A 22,733-nucleotide genomic window follows, 5' to 3' on the forward strand; every position below is an offset into this window, starting at 1 on the left:
AAACAGTTTGTGATATGAAGACAAAGATGAGAAGTTTAAAATCAAAACCTGAGCAAAGGTGAGATTGTGGAGCTGGGGTGAGGGGACACGCGGATCTTCACGTTGTTAGGTTGAGACAACGGGTCAAAACTCAGCATGCACTGGACTCTAGAGCAGTATCGTTCAGGTGAAGAGAACACTCTGACCACACAAATGCTACTGGATCAATTCCAACTTAGCACTGCACTCCCTGTAAATGTGGATTTAATCAGATCCACTTTCATTGAGTGGAGCATCAAGGAAAATAACATTATGCTGATTTTTCACAGATGGAGTAGTGAAGTGATTTGCAGGGCCAGTCATGCCATTCTGCATTTCTAGAAGTCACAACACAGTCTTCTTCTTCTCCATAAAGTTCTTTAGTATTGGGCTGGTTGATCCCCCAAAACCTGAACATGGAAAGACAATAAAACAGGATATTTGATATAATGGATATTTGTACATTATAATTATTGAAAGAGCCCTTTTTAGTAAATCCAGTGCAACAATAAAGATGTTAAAGCATTTAACAGAGTCTCTGCCACCTCTAAAACTGTGCAATGCTGATAAGATGCACAGACATGGAATTTTGTGTGTCTTTAGTTTGAATATTCAATTGTGACTAACAAAGTAATCAGGCACAAATACATTATGGATTTAGTGCTCAGTCACCAGTCTAAATGGTGTTAGGATTCCGTGTGGGGGAGTAGCTGAGCAACAGTGATCGCAACATTACATAGTCTCAAGCTACTGGCAAAAACAAAGGGAGCAAGAGATGTCAGAAGGCAAACCTCACTAAAATGTCAGATGATTGATAAAGGATCATTTGATCAATCATCCCAGCTATGTTGAGAACAAGATAAAAATTTTGAAATGCCAAAGTTAAATTAAGTTCTGTTCAGTTACCAGACCCTTCTGATGCCTGAAATATGTAAACATAATGTTGCATACGGGGCTGCTGTGTGGTGGATTTACTGCTGGTTAACATAAGTGTACTCTTAGGAAAATACCGGGCTGCGATGGAAGGGGGGAAGGTTAAGGGCGAGGTAGGATTTTTCTTCGTGGATAAATCAGCTTCAGATATGGGTGGAGAAATGGCAGGTGGAGTTTAATCCAGGAAAGTGTGAGGTTCTGCACTTTTGGAGATCAAATGTTCAAGAAAAGCATACATTTAAAACGAGGAATTTGAGTAACATTCATGTACAGGGGATCTTGGAGACCAAGTCCGTAGCTCCCTGTTAGATGGGGTGGTAAAGAAGGTGTCTGGCATGCTTGTCTATATTGATCAGGAAATTGCGTGACTCCCTTGTTCGCTCCACACTGCCCTCCAACCCCACCACACCCGGCACCTTCCCCTGCAACCGCAGGAAATGCTACACTTGCCCCCACACCTCCTCCCTCACCCCTATCCCAGGCCCCAAGATGACTTTCCACATCAAGCAGAGGTTCACCTGCACATCTGCCCATGTGGTATACTACATCCACTGTACCCGGTGTGGCTTCCTCTACATTGGGGAAACCAAGCGGAGGCCTGGGGACCGCTTTGCAGAACACCTCTGCTCGGTTTGCAACAAACAACTGCACCTCCCAGTCGCAAACCATTTCCACTCCCCCTCCCATTCTTTAGATGACATGTCCATCATGGGCCTCCTGCAGTGCCACAATGATGCCACCCGAAGGTTGCAGGAACAGCAACTCATATTCCGCTTGGGAACCCTGCAGCCTAATGGTGTCAATGTGGACTTCACCAGCTTCAAAATCTCCCCTAACCCCCACCACATCCCTAAACCAGCCCAGTTCGTCCCCTCCCCCCACTGTACCACACAACCAGCCCAGCTCTTCCCCTCCACCCACTGCATCCCAAAACCTGTCCAACCTGTCTCCGCCTCCCTAACCTGTTCTTCCTCTCACCCATCCCTTCCTCCCACCCCAAGCCGCACCCCCATCTCCTACTTACTAACCTCATCCCACCTCCTTGACCTGTCCGTCTTCCCTGGACTGACCTATCCCCTCCCTACCTCCCCACCTATACTCTCTCCACCTATCTTCTTTTCTCTCCATCTTCCGTCCGCCTCCCCCTCTCTCCCTATTTATTCCAGAACCCTCTCCCCATCCCCCTCTCTGATGAAGGGTCTAGGCCCGAAACGTCAGCTTTTGTGCTCCTGAGATGCTGCTTGGCCTGCTGTGTTCATCCAGCCTCACATTTTGTTGTCTTGGATTCTCCAGCATCTGCAGTTCCCATTATCTCTGACAAGAGTGAGGGTGTCAGGTTTCAGCTTTATAAGACTTTGGCCAGGCACACTTAAAGTATTGAGTTCAGTTCTGGTTGTCACATAACAGCAAGGATGTGGAGGCTTTGGAGAGGGTGCAGAAGAGGATGCTGCCTGGATTAGATGTTATGAGCTAAGTGGAGAGTCTAATAAAACTCAGGGTTTTTTCTCTGGAGCGTAGAGGCTGAGGGGAGGCTTGATAGAAGTCTATAAAGCTATGAGATGCATAGATAGGGTTGACAGTCAGAATCTGTTTTCCCAGAATTCAAATGTCTAATACTAGAGTTCATAAATTTACAGTGAGAGGGGGAAAGTTCAAAGGAGATGTGAGCGGCAAGTTCTTTTTACTCAGAGAGTGCTAAGAGTCTTGAATGTGTTTCCAGGGGTGGTGGTGGAGGCAGGTACAATAGAGGCATTTAAGGAACTTTTAAAAAAACACATGAAAATGCAAGGAATGGAGGGATATGGATGAAGATCATGCAGAAGGGATTAGCTTAATTTGGTGTCAATTTTGGCACAACACAGTGGGCCAAATGGTCTGGACCTATGCTGTAATGTTCTGTGTTCTAAGTAAGAAATGCTTTTGGCTTGTTTGTTGCATAGTGCCAGAGTTCATATGCTACTGTATATAAATGAGCAAATTATATTTGAATAAAGTATATTTTTGAAATATAAAATAAGAGAGGCAAGCGTATGAAAGAACATTCGCACATAGCACAGTTAGCTAGCTCAGGAAATACGTCATCTGATAACCGGATGGAAGTTGGGAGAGAGCAGGCTGACAACCTATTTTGATGATCTTCAAACAAGCCCATATAAATGGGTTTACTTTTGATTGTATGTGTTGTATGGATGAAATTTTTGCAGCATTTTTTGCAGTGTACTTTGCTTTAATAATCAACATTAAGTGTATTCCATTGTTAGAACTGCCCTAGGTTATTCATATCCAGAGTAAACCTAATTGACTAGAGATAGTGTGAATTAAAGCCACAAAAATAATCTGGAGAACAGAAAACAAGATAAAATTTTGTGAGGTTTAATATGGTAACTGATGCACCTTGTTGAATTACTGCCCAGGTAATGACAGTGGAAATTGTCTCATTATGCAACTAAAACACTACTCACTTCATTGTTGAATTATAATCGGTCCCATCCACCCAGAGCCATTCCCCTTCTTCAACAGTGTCATGGAGTCCGATCCAATGATCATATTCTGTGTTGAAATCTAAGTACATCTGGCAAGAAATAATAATATCCCCATATGAGTGAATTTAGAACAGTAACCAATCAAAAACAAAGTTAATCCAGTGAAGATAACTACTTATCATTTACATGTGGGGGCATCTATGATTCAAAGCTTTATTGCTGAGACCATTTTGGACATGTAAGTAACATAAGCTGGATCCAGGCTTTGATCACTTCAAAAGTGCACCCATAACCACGAAGAAACACAACAGAAACCTTGACAAGGCCACAACTCTTCAGGATCTTTGCAGCTGACCTTTGAGAAATCTTTGAAGTAAAAGGCGAATGATTGTTCCTATCTTTATAAATTTACAATAATTATTTGTATTTAAACAACCTAGGTCTGTGCCTACGTAATACCTGGGTACAAGTACATTGTTTAATGTTTAGCAGGGTTTCCTCCTTTTTATGGTCTTTCAGCTCCTAGTTAATTTCTAATGTTATGAATGCTATTTTAGTCAAACGTTTGATAACAAGGTGTAGAGCTGGATGAACACAGCAGGCCAAGCAGTATCAGAGGAGCAGGAAGGCTGACGTTTCAGACCTAAACCCTTCTTCAGAAATGGCATTTCTGAAGAAGGGCCTAGGACCGAAATATCAGCCTTCCCGCTCCTCTGATGCTGCGTGGACTGCTGTGTTTATCTAGCTCTACACCTTGTTACCTTGATAAATTATATGTTGTTTTGTTTTGGCTTTAATGAGGTAGTTTCTCATGCATTAGTGCCTTTCTGTGGATTGTCACCTTGCTGCAGTAGAATGTTCTGTTGATCCCAAGATTGATTCTGTCAGGGATTCTTGGCTACTGAAGACAGTAAAGTCAAAGGGGAGGAATGAAAGAAAGCATAATCCAAAACAAGCCCTCAAAGATGATCCTCGAAACCATGTGAAACCAATGCCTGTGGCAACACATGGAGGCTGCTGAAATAAAGAGATTCCCAGCCCTGGAGATTTCCTTGTTACTGGAACTGGATCTACCTGGGCTGTGTGTCTGCTAATGTGTAACAGCATTCCTACATTAAAAGATGGCTGCACATTGTGCTTACTGAGAGGAATTCAACCCTCCACCACCACCACATACATACACACACCTGTCAGCAGTGGAGTTTGACTCAGTCATTTTGCTCTTGGAATAGGGAGAGAAGAACGTTTTGGCAGCTAACTTCATGATTGAGCAGGTCTCTTCAGGATTCACTCTGCTCACTAAGCAAGGGGAATGAAGTAGAAAAAGTGTCTGAAAAATAATCTTTTGCAACACCAACCTGCCTGGAAGACCACACCCAGTGAGCTCATCTACCTGTGATCTAAAGACCAAAGTCAAACTCAATCTTGGATTCTGACATGTACGAACCCTCATGGATAATGAGCAAAACCTTTGTCCGAACAAAGTATTGCCTCTGTTGCCCATGAGCTCAGGCATTTTGACATCAATATCACCACCTTGCAGAACACTCGAAGAGCGAGCAAAGACAGCTGACTGAGGAAGGTTGTGGTTGCACCTTTTTCTGGAGAGGAAAGCTGGATGATCAAACAAATTTACATGGAATTGGACTCACCATCAAGATGAACACATCAATTGATTCTTGGATCCTCCTGCTGGCATCAACAATTGTCTCATGAATCTCCATGTACAACTTGCCAAGAGCCAGCAGGCAGCGGTCGTGAATGTTCAGTCTCCAATCCTTGATGCCATGGATGAGTCCAAGGAAGGTTTCTACTCTACCCTATGAACCCTATTCATCAACATCTGTAAGGGGGATAAAATTATCTCCCTTGGAGATTTAATGCTCAGATCTGAGAGGACATCCACTTCTGTAAAGGAACCATTGGAAAGGAAAGAATCAGGAATTACAACAGCAACAGGATCCTCCTGCTCTCCAAATGTATGGATCACCACCAGGATATCAACACCCTATTCAACCAAAAAATCAAATTCAAAACGTGTGGGAGGCATCCGCAATCACATCTACTGACATGTGATAGACTACATCATCATTTGATCCTGAAACCAAATGATGTACACATTACCGAAGCAATGACCAGTGCAGATGACTGCAGCTCACACCACAGGATCATCCATTCTTCTATGTTCATGAAATGCTACCATAGGCAGCCTAAGACAAGAAAGCAATTCTGAAAAAAGCTGAACATTGAGTGGCTTCAAGAGCCAAGCAGATTAGTAAAGTTCCAACAATGTCTTCACCAAAATATCCAAAGAGTTCATTTTAATAGAGTGCAGGAAATGTAGAAAGAGCTTAAGACAGCCATCAACTGAAGACAAGAAAACACAAGATATGTTCAAAAAGAAATGACCCGTCATCGAAGACCTTGTTGACTAGAAGAGGAAATCCCTCCGTGCCTGGCAAAACAACATCACCAGTGTGGCAAAGAGAAGTCATCACCAAGCAAAGGGTGGAGTACAAAGAAGGACTAAGGAACTCAAGACATAATAATGGATTGAGGAAGCTAAACAGTTGTAACTCATTGCTGACAAGCATGATACTCTGGGTTTCTTCAGTGCCGCCAAGGCAATTTACAGACCCATCACCATTGACCTCAAGCTGGTGCAGAGGAAGGGTGGCACTATTTTGAAGGACCAAACAAAAAAGGTCAGGATCCGGTGGAGTGAACACTGAAAGAACTCTTAAAATGTGATGTAATTGTCAACAAGGACATGTTTGAGGAAATCCCCATCAAAGATACTCTTAGACCCCCACTTTGTGTGGCAGAAATTGAAGCCCCCAATAGCCACATGCAGAATGGAAAAGAGTGGACGGGATTCTAGCAGGGATATTCAAATTGGGAGGAACAGAGGTTACCCGTCTTTTGTCAACTGTTCCTGAGAATCTGGGAGAAAGAAGAAGTCCCAGCTGATCTTAGGGATACTGCAATTGGCACCATGTTCAAGAAAGGAGACAAAGTGGACTGTGGGGACTACCAAGAGATTTTCCTACTTTCCATCACTGGGAAGATCCTTACCTGACTCCTCGCTGGGTGTCTTCACCCAGTTTCAGAGGATTGAAACCCATTATGGCTTCGGGCCAAGCCGTGGAACTATGTTCACAATTTTCACTGGCTCAGCAACTCCAAGAGAAATACCATGTACACTACTGAAAACCTTTTTCTCCATCTTCATCAACTTGTCAAGAGTAAGCTTTCCAGTGCTATGGGCATTTTTCATGGAATGGAGACAGAGACCCTTTCAACCTCGGTCAGTTAAAATCCAAGAAGAAAAGCTCTGACCTCATTTATGGAACTTCAGTATGCATACGATAATACTATGTCTGCTTGCTCAGAGGATTGGTCACAGAAAACAGGGATAAATATGTCTTTTTCTAGTTAGCAAGTTGTAACCAGTAGAGAGCCAGAGTTAGATCACTGTTGCAGATTCAACAATTTGCAATCTGTATCGTATACATTAATGTGGGGGCTAATGTGCGGTAGCTGAATTTGCCAATGATGCCATGATAGTTGGCACAGTAAGTTACCTAGATTCTGTTGAGTGAGTGGGCAAAAATCCAAAGGGCCTGTTCTGCACTGTATTGTTCTAGGTTCTATGTTCTATGACTCAATTTTGTAAACTTCTATCAGGTTACTCCCCAGTTTCCGACATTCAAGTGCAAACAAACCAAATTTGTCTAATGCCTCCTCACAGCTAATACCCTCCAAACCAAGCAACATTCTGGTAAAGGTTTTCTGTACCTTCTTCAAAGCCTCTACATTCTTCTTGTCATGTGACAGCAAGAATTTTGTGCAATTTGCTACATTATTTGCTAAATTCTTCACATTGAATAATGAGCACACCATTGATATGCCATTATTATGGTACATGTTCCTGGCAGATTCAGCTCCTTTATTTTGGGAGGAATAATGGAACAAATAAGCTGCTGTAAATCCAATTGAAATTTGATCTCCAATGAATAGAATGAACAAACGTTTCCTACCTGTTCCTCAGCACTGTTTACGACAACAAGATCAGCATTCATCAATTTACACATTTTTTGGGCTTGTTTCCAGGTTGCTTTGTGAGATGAAAAAAAGTAAAGACTTTCTTTGAATGGAGACCATTGCTGAAGACATCTGAAACCTGTGAAGTGAATGTTAGAACCAGCTAGGACACTGCATCATCTCATACATTCCCACATTCACTGAGCTTCTGCACATCAGGGACATATTTTTAATGTCTTTAACATATCTGACAGGATGTAGAATTATCGAGATTGATGGCAGAGAAAAAAAGGCTTTTCAGCCCATTGCCACTGTGCCAGTCAAAAACAACCACCAAACCATTCTAATCCCACTTTCCAGTATTTGGCCCATAGCCTTGAAATCACAAGTGCACATCTAAATACTTAGAGTCATAGAGATGTACAGCATGGGAACAGACCCTTCATTCCAACCCATCCATGCTGACCAGATATTCTAACCTAATCTCATTTGCCAACATTTGGCCCATATCCCTCTGGACTTTTCATTTCATAAACCCATCCAAATGTCTTTTTAATGTTTTATTTCTACCAGCCCTCACTGCTTCCCCTGGAAGCTCATTCCATACACGTATCATCTGCATGAAAATGTTGCTCCTCAGGTTCCTTTTAAATCTTTTTCTACCACCTTAAGCCTATGCCCTCTTGTTTTGGGCTTCCCCACTCCATAGGTCACCCTATCCATACCCCTCATGATCTTATAAACCTCTATAAGGCCTCTCCTCAGTCCCGAATGCTCCAGAGAAAATAGCCCCTGCCTACTGAGCTTCTCTCCATTGCTCAAACCCTCCAACCCTGGCAACATTCTTGGAAATCTTTTCTGAACACTTTCAACATGCTGAGCAGGGAGACAAGACTTGCATGCAGTGTTCCAAAATACCTTTTTCACTATCCTGATGACCTGGGACTGCATTTTCCAGGAGGTATAAACCTGCACTGCATGTCACTTTTTTCAGCAACATTCCCCAGGATCTTACCACTAAGTGTATAATTCCTGCCCTGATTTGCCTTTCCAAAATGAGGCACCTTACATTTATCTAAACTAAATTCCATCTTCACTCCTCAGCCCATTGGCACATCTGATCCAGGTCCCATTGTGTTCTAAGGTAACCATGGCTATCCACTTCACCTCCAATTTTGATGTCATCTGCAAATTTACTAACCATACCTCCTCTCTTCACATCTAAATCATTTTTATAATGACCAAAAGCAGTGGAACCAGCACTGATCCTTGTGGGACACCACTGGCTGTAGGCCTCCAGACCAAAAAACAACCCTCTGTCTTCTACCTTCAAGACAGTTCTGTTTCTAAATGGTTAGTTCTCTCTGTATTTCATGTGATCTAACCTTGCTTCTGTCTCTACCACTTTTACAGTCAGTGAGTTTGAGATTCCCACCACCCCTTGAGTGAAAAAGGTTTTCTTCATAGCTCCTGTAGATCTTTGTCCCTTACCTTAAATATATGCATCCAGTGATTGATCCCTCCATTAAGGACAAAAACTCCTTTTTGTCTACTATGTCATAATGTGCTAAAATTGCCCCCAACGGATGGCTACCACATCTGTTAAAGGGATCACACCAACAACAGTGTGACAATCTTCTTAACTGCACTATTTCAGTTTACAGAGTCACACTACTTAATGTGTTCACCCTGTTCAGGTGTTAGTTGCAGCTCAGAGCAAAGGTCTTCTGCCTCTGAGTCAAAGGATAGTCAGTTCAAATTCCACTCCAGAGATTCATGCACAAAATCTTGGAAGGCATTTAATTGCAACAGCAGAGATGTTAAAGGTGCTGACTTCTGACTGAGGTATTAAGCTATTGACCTCTCAGGTGACTGTTTATGATCCCATTGTACTGTTTTGATCAAGGCTGTGGGTATCCTTCATGTCCTGGCAAATATTTATTCCTCACCTAACATCATGACTAAGACAACTATCTACTGAACATCACATTGTAGTTTGTGGAATCTTGCTGTATGTAATTTGACAGCTGCATTTTTTAATTTTGTAAAAATGTAGTTCAAAAAGTATTTCATTGACTAGCAACTGCTTTGAGATATTCTGAGCTTGGGTGAAGTGGTATGCAAGTACAATTTTTTCATTCTTTCAGAATGATCTCCCTGTTAGAGATGCAACAGAATTTAAAGAGATCCTATTTGTTAAAGGTGATTAGCTCTGTGAAAGGGACCACAATTGCTAATGATAATATAACAGTTATATATCTGTAACTGTTATTTCACTTCTTAAGCACAGCACACTTGTAAAAGGTGTCAAAGATCTTAAAATGCCTGCCAGAAGGTCTCAGAATTAAGAAGCGGGTATGCTTGTCTTGACGGTGGGGATCAATGCATGATGTGGAGAAAGACCCATTTACAGTTGATACGTAGTGAGGCCATCAATACAGGTTAGGAAACTTTGGTAGAAACTCCAGCAACTACTTGTGCTGTTTGGAGCAGTGAAGGTTAAATGGAGATTGAATAAATAGCTCAGATAGAGTCTGAAGGGCAATATTTTGCAGCTGGTTGTTTTCCCATGTTTCAACTGTCCCTGTCCATCAAGGGGATTAAGGGTATAGAAGATGCTGTCAAATTTGAAGAAGTGTTGATGAATTTCTGCAGCATGATTGTAGATGGTATTTAAGGTGGTGGATGTGATGTCAATCAAGCAGGCTGCTTTGACCTGGATGATTTCACATTTCTTGAGTATTGTTGGAGCTCCACTCATCCTGCCAATTTGGGAATATTCTATCATGGTCCTGATTTGAACCTTGTAGATGATGGACAGGCTTTGGGGAATCAGGCATTCAGCTACTCCCTGTCGGATGCCTACCCTCTGAACTGCTCTTGAAGGCACTATATTTTTATGGCAGGTTCAGTTCAGATTCTAGTAGATAGTAACCACCAGGATGTTAATGTGCTATCTGCTGACTCCTGCACCATTCTAAGTATTTGTCAAGGCATACAAGTGAATAATCTATGATGAGGTAGCATAGAATCCCTAAAATGCAAATAGAGACGATTGGGCCCACAAATCTGCACTGACTGTCTGAACAACATCCCACCCAATCCCCATAATCCCATATTTATCAGGGCTAATCCACCTGGCCTCAACACTATGGGCAACTTTAGCACAGCCAGCCACCAAGCTTGCACGTCTTTGGACTGTGGGAGAAAACTGGAGCACCCGGAGGAAACCCACGCAGGCCCTGAGAGTCCATGAAAACTCCACACAGTTACCCAAGGCTGGAATTGAAGCTGAGCCCCTGACACTGAGGCAGCAGAGCTAATCGCCATGCTCCTCACATCAAGTCTGTGTCCTCTTAGTAAGAAATCTAAGTTTACAACATTAGAAAGTACAACTATTCCAACAGACTCCCTTTCCCAATGTTAACTCCTCTGGCATCTCATGAACAAAAAGCACAGCAGCAGTTCCCATATGTAAATCGGTAAGTTTTATCTGTTAGTCGGCACAACATCGTGGGCTGAAGGGCCTGTTCTGTGCTATACTGTTCTATGTTTGTTCTATAACTGGTCAGAAGCATTTGCTGATCACACCAGGCTCAAAAACGGTGAATAACTAGAGTCAGTGAGAAAGCTTCCAGAATGTACCATTGGAGTTTAAACACTCTTGAAAGCTGATTCAACTTACCCTTGCCTTCCCGGGGGAATGTGTCCTTGAAGTCATCCAGGAAGCTACGTATCAGGCCAGCAGTTCCCAACTCTGAAAAAGAAGAGGACATGAGGCCATGTACTGCAAAATAAAACTTGCTTTTGAACGATGTGAGATTTTCATTGGAACCAGGAAAAACGCATTCCCATGAAAGCATTGGTGAGTTGTGAACTTGGCACCATCAGTTGAAGATGAAATGCCAATGCAATGAACAGAAAGATAAGGGACAAAAACAGAAATTGCCAGAAAAACTCAGCCGGTTTGGCAGCATCTGTTGAGAGAAATTAGAGATAACATTTTAGGTCGAGTGACCTTTCTTCAGAACACAATTCTGTTGCAAATGCATGAATTGAAAGAGAGTGTTTTTAACCTTGTTAATATCATTCTGTCTTTTGACTATTTGAGTTTGATTTTTGCTTCTGCTTCTTTCCACTTTTGCTTACTATATTTCTACTTCATATGATTGTTTATATTCTACAAAGCCCAGTCAAATTAGATTAAACCCTCCCTAACTGCACGAGTAAATATTCTCATTATGATCCACCAGGGCCAGGTAAGATGCATTGCATCCCCCTTGGACAGGTCTCACATATCCTAGGACTGGCCCCAATGCCTAGATATCTAATGCCCTCCCTCTGATTCCATTCCTGCAGTCACGCATTCACTCAATCTTACTATTTCTATCCTTAATAGCACATGATACTGGGAGGAAATCTGAAATTATTGTCTTAAAGGGCCTGCTTCCCAAATTCTTGTTTCCTAAACTGTAATTTCAGGACCTCTGTCTATGTCTAACATCAATGGTGTTGGGTATCATAATGCCAGCTTGTTCAGCTTCCACAAACAAATATCCTTCAGCCACTTCGGGACATCCTGGGTCCTTGCAGCAGTGGGGCCAGGGAATGGATGGACAGGCAACATGCTATCCTGGAGTTAAAGCTACGGTAACCGACTGTAAAAACTCCTGCGTTTCCGCACTTCTTTGCCCTCCACTGATGCAGCCGAGTGATCTGTATTTAGAGTAGCTAAAGTTCTATAAATCAGTCAGCATTGGCTGGCTGGCAAAACTAACTCTAACTAATTAACCAACTGCAGCTACCTCTCAAGTGTGGAGCTGTTTGACTAAATCTGAAATAAACTTAACTTTCGAACTGATTTGTAGTGCTAAATGCAAACTAGACTGGAATTTAAATCCAGGTTAGGATTATTAAAGTAAACCAATAACTCTTATAAACCTTAAAGTTCCATTAATTACTAAATTCCCAAGCCAACTTTCTAGCTACACTTAGTGATAAGCCACTAAGCCATTCTCTTATTCTCGGGTTGTGAATATTGAATGGATGTATTATAATTTATGTACATATTAATTTATGGTAAATGTCTCACACAAAATATGTACCGTGAACAAACATTACATTGGCTCTTGTTTACCACATATTCACTTAACTGTTTCATGATCTCTTAGGCCTGGGGTGTTGATGGGAAGGTTCCTCAGTGGACATCCTGGACCTATTCATCACTTGTCAGTTCATCAAACCAACTGGATTGGTCATACTTTAATGTTTGTCTGTCACAGACACTTTGGGTAATTAAGGAAGACATAGTGCCTAGAGTTCTCGAACCATTGAAGGGGGCGGGGGTGGTTGAAGGCAGGAATCAGGAACACAGAACAGAAGAAGCAGGAATAACTTGTTCAGCTCATCATGTCTGTGCTAACCATGATGCTATTCTAAACTAATCTCATCTGCCTGCACATGGTTGGCATCCCTGTATCCTCTGCTTGTTCATATTCCTACCTAAATGCCTCTTAAACTTTACTATTGTATCTTCTTCTACTATTTTCCTGGCAACATATTCCAGGCATCCACCCCCTGTGTGAAAAAACACTTGCCTTGGAAATCTCCTTTAATGTTTCCACACTCACCCTAAACCTATGCCCCTTTGTATCTGACATTTCCACCCTGGGAAAAGATGCAGACTATCCAATCTTTCCATGCTTGTCATAATTTTATATCCTTCTATCAGGCCAAGAAAGGATGGCATTTTCCTTCCCTAAAGGTCATTGGTGAACTAGATGGGTTTTCTTCAACAATTGACAATGGTTTTATGGTCAGCATTGGACTCCTAATTTCAGATTATGGTTGAATTCAAATTCCACCATCTGCCACAGTGGGTTTGAATCTAGGTCCCCACAATATTACCTGGATCTCTGGATTAATAGCCTAACTATAATACTACTAGGCCATCTTCTCCCCTAAGAGTTGAAGGACTAAATGGTGGTAAAGTGCAGAGTGTGGACAGAAATTGCTCAGAGAAGTGATCACACTAGTATCTGTAAATGTGGACACAGGTTCATTGGAGACATTCCAGACAGCACTGGGTGATTATTTGGACCGTGATGTTGTGCAGAGATATGAGGAAAAGACAGGAGATTGGTACCAGGTAATAGAACTGATACAGACACGATTAGCTGAATAGCCGCATTCTGCACTGTAATAATCTCGTAATTCTGTAACAGATAGCAGTACCAGCAATCCACTCGATCTTGCTGAGTGCAATTTGTTGGATGAGTATATGAAGGGGAAATGTTCCTTTTGATAGTTATTAAACTTACTCTCTGTCAGCTGTGAAATGTCATTCCTCAGTTCATCAAGTGATCTGCTTGTCTTCTCAGATAATCCTGTCACTGAAAGAGGAACAACAATTTAGATCATTTGATGGTCTTTCGCCAATGGGTCATTATCACCATCTTGCAGATTTACTTTGAAAACACAGTGATACTTCTACTATGGCATTGGTTTTGCACTTTTCACAACTGCTCTTTGAGGGTCATTGAGCTAATGAGAAATCTTCGGGTGTATTTGCTATTATAATGCAAGAAGGGCAACAGCAAATATACCCTCAGGTAAAACAATATAGTAATCACCAGACTATTAATTTTTTGTGATGAATGATAAATGTTGGCCAGGACACCACCAAGAACCAGCCAACTTACCTTTGAAATAGTGCCCTTAACATATTCCTGATTGGCAGGTCGGGTCTCAGTTTAAACCCCAGGAAGAAACATATTTAGAGGTGACTATGTTAGGTTATTCATGACTTTGCAAGGTGTTGATAGGTTAGATCCAGAAGAAATACTTCTGTATTTGGGCAGAACCAGATCTAGAGGTGGAAGGTACAAGATATCCAACAGGAAATTCAACAAGCACTTTTTAATTTGATGAGCGGATAGCATATGGAACAAGTTACCACAGGGAGTCATTCAAGTTAATGGTATACAGGCAATCGAAGTGAAGCTAGGTAAACACTTGAGGAAAAATAAAATTGAAGGATGCATTAGTATTCTTAGGTCAGTCAAAGAAACAAAATTATTCAGGGTGATGTTGCTCACTGGGACAAACGTCATACCAATTGAGAGCTGTAATCGTGAAATAAGTAGCAAGGTCTTATATTCAGAGATAATGGGAACTACAGATGACAAAGTGTGAAGCTGGATGAACACAGTAAGCCAAGCAGCATCTCAGGACCACAAAAGCTGACGTTTCGAGCCTAGTCCTAGGCACAAAACGTCAGTTTTTGTGGTCCTGAGATGCTGCTCGGCCTGCTGTGTTCATCCAGCTTCACACTTTGTCATCAAGATCTTATATTTCCAGCGTTGCCAACAAGATTTTAACTTCAAACATGAAAACAAATGTTTGGCCAAAAGCAGAAATTTTTTTTTTGGCTCTTTCCCCCAAACTGGATCATCCCTTTTTGCTTCATCATGTTGTGAAGGAGCCCAATAGGCCCAGACTCTAAAGTTGATCTGAGGATGATCAGAAAATGATTGGATGTTCCGAAACACTGGACTCCCCTCTGAACTGGAGACAAAATGATCCATCAGGTTGGAATTTCACACTCACCATTACTCTTTAAATGGGACAATTCAATCTTGAAATCAGCATCCGACATCTTCATTTCACTGAGCATCTGTGAAACTGAAACAAGGCATTGACTCTCACATTATCAGTTTAGACTGATTTTACCCTCAAAGACCCCATGAACAAAAACCAGAAGGTGGCACCAACATTTGGGCTCTGATCACAGCTCAATTTCCTTTCTCTCCATTTCCTATGAGCTATCCCCTGGCAAACAGCCCTATTTTCCAGCAGCAGATAGGCAGGGGTTGCAGCAATTTGAGAAGACAGCTCACTGCCACTTCTCCAGGTCAGCTGAGGTTGAACAATGAAAACCAGCTTTGCTAGTGACACCTAGATCCCATCAACAAATAAAACAAAAAATAATCAAAATTTCACATTTGAAGTTAAGCCCAGCATTCACAGGCTTCCAGGGCACCAGTGTACAAGCTAAAACACCAGAACCAAATAGATTAAAAAGCTTTGGAAGTCACTGAAAATGCTCAGCCGTCCGCTTATGTTTTGAAACCAGGAAATGAATAACTGAGCTATCATTCAATTGAAAGGATTAATTGAGAGAGGACAACTGACGTAATCAAATCTGAATTTCAAAATTGTTCAATGTAAAACAGCACTTCATGCGGCGCACAATGTATTTTCATACGCCTGAGAACGCAACACTGCTCAATTCAATGGTCATTCACCTTTTGGGAACAAAAGGCTGTATCATCCATCACTGAATTCAAATAATATATGACACATTATATAACATTTTATCATGACATGTGAAATTGCCAATACTGTTTGATGTTGTCTGCCCAAAAGTTTCTGACTCTGAAACAGGGCACCCCATACTTGCTTTTCACAAACTGCCTCTGCTATGAAAATACTAGGGTTGGGGTTGGGTTCCAAACTTTCAACGTGTGGTAGCTGCCCACGCACTCACAATACTCAGCCTTTTCTAAATTTCTAAAAATTATCAATGATGTGATTGAAGGCAGGAGTCCCAGAGTTGGCTCCTGTCAGTCTTCTTGCCAGTCCTCCTGTATCCTGACATTGACAGAGGAACAAGAATCTGGCCCAATGACTCTGTCTTTGTACAATTCAGAGTCACCGAAATATCACCAGAGCTCCAGGGGTTGAATTGAAGAGTGTTGATTTTAAGTAAAGTTAACGCAACCAATCCTGGACTATTGCCTCTAAAGCATATAAAGCAAAGAGAAAATTTGGCAGAGGTCTTCAGAACTTTGAAGGACAGATAAGGAACTGAGTGAAACAGGTTATAACATTTTGAAAGTGTGGGAGTCTGTGATTAGATCAAAGGACTGATGGATTTAAAATTACCACCAAGAGTGTGAAAAATAAGAAGTGAGTGAGGAAAGATAGAGAGGAGAGAATATAGGAAGTGTGGAGAGAGAAGAAAAGAAGAGAAGAGAAGATAAGAGAGGTTACAGTAAGGAGAGATGATAAAAGAGAGGTTGTTAATTTTCCAAAGTAATATATGTTTGTCAGAATATGCCCTGTTTCCCTTCTTGGATGAGATTGTTTTTTAAATTGGCTGTTGAGGATCTGCAAGGCATGAATTGCTCTATTCTGTTCTCTCTCTGCCCCGCTCTACTTCCTCTCTGCTTACTTTGAGCTCATTCTACTATCTTTCTGCTTTCTTTCAATCCTTCCCTTTCTGCTCTGTCACCTGCTCCCTAACTACTCTTTCTCTGCCCTGCACTGCTCCCTGTCTGATCCTCTGCTCTTGCTCCCTAACTGTCTTACTTTGGGAAAATGGTATTGAAGAGGTGATCGGTTGTGATCTAATTGACTGATTCAGCATTGCTGAATGGTTTGCTCCTGTTGCTATGTCCATCATGCTCACATTGAGGGTTACAGTAAAACAACACAAAGCAATGTGTACTGCATCTTAACTCAGAGGTTGCCTCAACTCTTCCCCAAATGCTCATCAATTGCTATAGCAATAACACTTTGGAATATTTACATGTGTGTTATTTCAGCAAATTTGCAGCTATTGTCTATATTATTAATTCATGCAAATTTATGCACATCATTCAATTAGTTTTGTTAGTTGTCACGGAAGAACAGAGCTATAAATTCCATTATTTAAAAGATTACAAACTTACGCAGTATAATGGCGGTACCTAGAATCACCACAGACAGTAGGATGGAGAAACCTAGGAGAACGTAGATGGCCAGAGGTGTCCATTTTCCTTGGACAGTTCGATCACCATATTCTGGAAAGTATAAGACAGAGTCCAAATGATCTGTAGGTGTTATTGAATTATACACAATTATCTAAAGCTAAAGTAAAAAGTACAGCCAGGATGATGCAGATCGCTGATCTATACCTGGTTTCAATCTTTCCACTTTTTCTCTCTTCCCTAATAGTTCATCAGAATGAATCTCACCAAGATGTTGATAATCACTTAGCTCCATGTTGTCCACGGGAAAATAACCTTGTCTTCTGAGAGACAGTCAATGAAATGTTTTTATAATACACAGTCCCTCTTTCTCAACTTTCAGTATTTTGCTGACAGTTCACAATTATGAATATTTTTCATCAGGAACAAGATTTCCTATCACTTCTGCTTTTTGACAATCTGTTGAATGGAGAAGTGTTGATTTCATGTCAGGGCACATGTTAGGGCAAGTCTGGGTATTGAACATATCTTGCTGAATTTGGACTGGGACTGCTTCAGTATCTAAGAAACTGTAAATGGTGTTGAACAATGTGCAGTTATCAGTGAACATTCCCACTTCTGACTGAATGTGGTAGGGGAAGGTCAATAATGAAGCAGCTGAAGATTGTTGGATCTGGGACATCGTGGTGGGGGACAGTTTCATTGATGTCCTGGGACTGAGATGTTTATCTTCCAGCAACCACAACCATCTTTTTCTTTGCTGGCAAAAACTACAACCATTGGACCATTTCACCAATTCCCAAGACTCTAGTTTTGTTTGGATTACTTGATGCCACATCCGGTAAAATGTGGTCTTGCTCTCAAGTACAGTCACTTTCACTCTGCTCAGGAATTCAGTGCTTTCCTGTGATTGGTTGTATTGAGATCCGAAACCAAATTAACTAGGAATCCATACCAAGCTTGCATCAGCAGGTTATTAATGCATCGATGTCACTTGGTACTCCAGTTTTCAACACTTTACGTAAGTTTTCTGATGATATAGACGACGGCGCAGCAATTTGCAAGGTTTGATTTGTCCTACTGTCTGGGGGTTGGACGTACCAGGGGACCACTAGAACTTTGGGTAGAGGCCTTTGGGTGCAATACTGACCTTGAATTTTTCATGTTCTAGACCACAAATCATCGAGGATGTTATTGGTGCCCATAGTATTGGCAATTTTTCATGGGTTAAGTGAGATTTTGATATTAGGTGGAGTAAGTTAAATTGTCAAATTCTGACATTGAACATGTTTGGAATGACAGAAGGCTGATCGTCCAATTAGCGCTTCAGGCTTGCAATGATTGAACATAATTCAGCTTCTTCATCCTCTAGCTTGTTGATCACCACCATTATGAAAGGACCAGTCAGGTTTTATCACCACGCTCGGTTTTCAATACTTAATATACAGGTGGTACTTTCTTCTCTCATTCATTGATAGGATGTGTGTGTCTCTGGGTGGGCCAGCAATTATTGCCCATCTATAATTGTCTTTGAGAAGGTGGTGGTGAGCTGCCCTCTTGAACAGCTGTCGTCCATATGCTGTTGGAAAACCCACAGTGCTGTTAGGAGGGATTTCCAGAACATTGACCCAGTGACAGTGAATAAACAGCAATTTCTTTCCTCATCAGGATCAGGAGTAGCTAGGAGGGAAACTTGCAGGTGCTGGTGTTCCCATGTATCTGCTTCCCTTGTCCTTATATATGGAAGTGGTTGTGAGTTTGGAAATAGCCTTGATGGATTGATGCCATGCATCTTGTAGGTGCTACGCACTGCTGCTTCAGAGTGTTTGTGTGCAGAGCACAGATGTTTGTAGGTGTGGTGGCACTCAAGCAGGCCGCTTTGTCCTGGATGATGTCAAGTGCCCTGAGTGTTGTTAGAATGGCCCTCATCCAAGAAAATAGGGAGTATTCCATCATACTCATGAATTCTGCCTTGTAGATGGTACGCAAGCTTTGCAGTGTTAGGAGGTGAGTTACTCACTGCAGGATTCCTAGCCTCTGATCTGCCCAGTTCCAGTTTCTGGTCAATGAAAGCCCTCAGGATGTTGATAGTGGGGCATTTAATGATGGTTATGCCATTGAATGTTGATGAACAATAGTTGGGTACACTCTTGTTGGTCATTGCCTAGCACTTGAGTGGTATTAATGTTATCAGTTATTTGCCAGCCCAAGCCGGGATGGTGTCCAGATCATGTTGCATTTGAACATGAACTGCTTCAGTACCTAAGGAGTTGTGAATGGTGATGAACTTTGTGCAGCAATTGGTGAACATTCCCATGTCTAGCGAGTTTTGAGAAGATTTGTAGCTCAGGTTGAGGTTCTGGATGTGAGTTTGCTCGCTGAGCTGGAAGGTTCGTTTTCAGACGTTTCGTCACCATTCTAGGTAACATCACCAACCCAAGGAAACCTAACCAGATAAATAGAAAGCGGGACATAACACCAGCGCTTCGTCGGAGGCTCACTGTTGATGTTACCTAGAATGGTGACAAAACGACTGAAAACGAACCTTCCAGCTCAGTGAGCAAACTCACATCCATTCCCATGTCTAATGGAGGGAAGGTAACTGATGAAGAAGTTGAAGATGTTTGGACCTAAGACACAGCCCATACACATAACTTGAGATGGTAGTGGATGATTATGGGCCACAGTCCATAAGACCATAGACTATAAGATGTAGGAGTGGAAGTAAGGCCATTCAGCTCATCGAGTCCACTCCACCATTTGATCATGGCTGATGGGCATTTCAACTGTAATATCTGGTTCCTTGAGTACGCCTATATCAAGCTCTCATTTGACCAGTCTGTGGGAATGCTTTCCTAGTTTTTACATATGTTTCCAAATGTTTGTGAGGAAGACTTTTGCAGGGCTGACTGGATCAAGTCAGCCATTTATTGCAGCTCATATCTAAGTTGATGCCAAGTATTTCACCTGATTTCCTTTTTATTCAAATTTCCTCCAGCAGTTTGGTACAATTTTGTGAATTGTTAGACCTTTGTCAAAGGCATGTAGGAGTCATCGACAATTCATCAATATTCATCAAGTCAACTCTAACTAATTAAAGAGTGATAAGCAAACAGAAACTCTTCATCTTTGAGAAACAAATATCCATCAAGCACAAACTAAACATCAGCTGGGATGATTGTTAGGATTGATGATTGAATGATAGAAAAGGCGATATCAGAATGTGGGATGTATCAACTAATGTTTGTGAATTTGTAAGAATAATAGATACGATATAGCTATATTTAGCAATGATGAAGGAACTATGAAAGGAATCTGTTCTTGTGATGCACAGTTAAGAAAGGGAAGTAGATGCAGCTGTAGAACATGAGGTCAGGGGGTCAGTCAGGTTACAGATGTGTTTATCACTGAATAATGTGAACAGTGAGGGATGTGATATGACATGATTGTAGTGATTGCAACAAGGTCAGCCAGGTGGATCTTCTTGAATATGAGTTTCCTGATTGGGGCTGTTAATCTGGTCCAACCATGGAGTGCAGTGTGACAGGTATTAATGAGAATGTTGGGGGTTCTGCTCACTCTAGGAACCAGTTTTGTGCTAGCTTTGCCAGTGTTGCATATAATATACATGAAAATAAGGGATGACCTGGCATTGGGATACTGGCCCTCATGGAGTTATTTCAGTGGTGTTGCGAGAAAAAACATATCCCTGAACCTCTCCCTGACAGAACGTGCAGCCCTCCACTCCAACCCTAACCTCACCATCAAACCCACAGGTAAAGAAGGCACAGTAGTATGGCGCACTGACCTTTACATAGCCAAGGCCAAGCGCCAACTCTCTAACACTTCCTCCTATTGCCCCCTGGATCATGATCCCACACCTGACCACCAAAACATCATCTCCCATAACCTTATCACCTCAGGTGACATCCCGACCACTGCCTCCAAACTCATCGTTCCCCAACCCCGTGCTGCCCGTTTCTATCTTCTTCCCAAAATCCACAAACCTGACTGCCCTGGCCGACCCATTGTGTCTGCCTGTTCCTGCCCCACTGAACCTATCTCTGCTTACCTTGACTTCATTTTCTCTCCCCGGTCCAGGAACTTTCCACCTAGATCCAGGACACCACACATGCCCTCCACCTCCTCCAAGACTTCAAATTCCCTGGTCCCAACACCTCACCTTCACAATGGACATCCAACCCCACATGCATTCCCCATGTGGATGGCCTAAAAGAACACTGCTTCTTCCTCTCGCACAGGCCCAACCACTACTCCTCAACCAACACACTCATATGCTTCACTGGGCTCGTCCTTAGCCTTAACAAGTTCTCCTTTAACTCTTCCCACTTCCTACAGTCTAAGAGGGTGGCTGTGGGAACCCGCATAGGCCCGAGCTATGCCTGCCTCTTTGTAGGATATGTGGAAGAGTCCCTCTTCCGTAGCTACACTGGCACTATCCCCCACCTCTTCCTCCTCTACATTGATTAGCACTGCCTTGTGCTCCCATGAGGAGCTTGAACAGTTTATCAACTGTACTAACACCTTTCACCCCCAACCTCAACTTCACCTGGGCCATCTCACATAGCTCTCTCTCTTTCCCGGACCTCTTTGTTTCCATCTCTGGTGTCTCACCACCAGCTACCTAGGCTGCATCTCCTCTCACCCACCTTTCTGCAAGAATTTTGACCCCTTACTCCCAAGTCCTTAGCCTCTGCCATGTCTGCTCCAAAGTTGAGGCGTTCCACTCCTGAACATCCCCGATGCCCTCTTATTTCAAGGACTATACTTCCCCCTTTGGAGGTCTAAAATGCTCTCCACCACATCTCTTGTGTTTTGCATACCTCTGTCCTCATATCCTCTTCCCACCACAAAAACAAAGACAGAATCCCTCTTGTCCTCACATATCACCCCACTAACCTCTGTAACCAACGTATCATTCTCCGCCACTTCTGCCACCTGCAATCCGATCCCACAGCCGAAGAGATATTTCCCTCTGCACCCCTATCTGCCTTCCGTAGTGACCAATCTCTCCGTGACTCCCTTGTCCGCTGCACATTCCACACTAGCCCCACCAACCCCAACATCTTTCCATGCAACCGCAGGAAGTGCTACACCTGCCCTTACACCCCGCCCTCACATCCATTCAAGACATTAAACAAACCTTTCACATCAGACAGAGGTTCATCTGCACATCTATCAATTGCATCTGGTGCTCCCGATGTGGCCTCCTCTACAACGGTGAGACCAAGCGGAGGTTTAAAGACTGCTTTATAGAGCATCTGCATTCTGTTTGCAATAAATGACGACACTTTCCAGCCATGAACCATTTAAACTCCCCCAGGTGACACGTCCATCCTGGACCTTCTCCAGTATCACAATGACGCCACCCAGAAACTGTAGGAGCAGCACCTCATCCGCCTGCAGATCCTACAGTCTGATGATCTCAATGTGAACTTTACCAGTTTCAAAATCTCCCCACCACCCCGGCCTCATCCCATGG

The 22,733-nt window shown here is 42.4% G+C and overlaps 1 protein-coding gene across 2 annotated transcripts; it reads right to left on the reverse strand.

Annotated features, from left to right (window-relative positions):
- Positions 1–243: 243 nt before the first annotated feature.
- Positions 244–17,553, reverse strand: LOC125447583 (hepatic lectin-like). 2 transcript variants are annotated; one of them, XM_048522105.2, is made up of 8 exons: positions 17,438–17,553; positions 17,213–17,323; positions 15,087–15,161; positions 13,799–13,870; positions 11,164–11,235; positions 7,475–7,551; positions 3,414–3,523; positions 244–428 (listed from the first exon to the last, which is right to left on the reverse strand). In XM_048522105.2, exons 1-8 carry the CDS (start codon positions 17,523–17,525, stop codon positions 290–292), a joined length of 744 nt encoding a protein of 247 aa, XP_048378062.1. In that variant the 5' UTR covers positions 17,526–17,553; the 3' UTR covers positions 244–289. The 2 variants fall into 2 exon arrangements, with proteins under 2 accessions (XP_048378062.1, XP_048378061.1); XM_048522104.2 differs by having other exon boundaries at positions 7,475–7,617.
- Positions 17,554–22,733: the final 5,180 nt, after the last annotated feature.

The sequence above is a fragment of the Stegostoma tigrinum genome, chromosome 35 (assembly GCF_030684315.1).
Source record: "Stegostoma tigrinum isolate sSteTig4 chromosome 35, sSteTig4.hap1, whole genome shotgun sequence".
Classification (NCBI taxonomy): domain Eukaryota; kingdom Metazoa; phylum Chordata; class Chondrichthyes; order Orectolobiformes; family Stegostomatidae; genus Stegostoma; species Stegostoma tigrinum.

Excerpts from the sequence above, each read along its gene's own strand:
- LOC125447583 (XM_048522104.2), bottom strand. The coding sequence starts at position 17,525 with ATGGAGCTAAGTGATTATCAACATCTTGGTGAGATTCATTCTGATGAA. Across the intron at positions 13,871-15,086 it reads GTCCCATTTAAAGAGTAATG|TGACAGGATTATCTGAGAAG; the intron begins GTGAGTGTGAAA and ends TTCCTCTTTCAG. Across the intron at positions 7,618-11,163 it reads ATTCCCCCGGGAAGGCAAGG|GTTTCAGATGTCTTCAGCAA; the intron begins GTAAGTTGAATC and ends TTCACTTCACAG.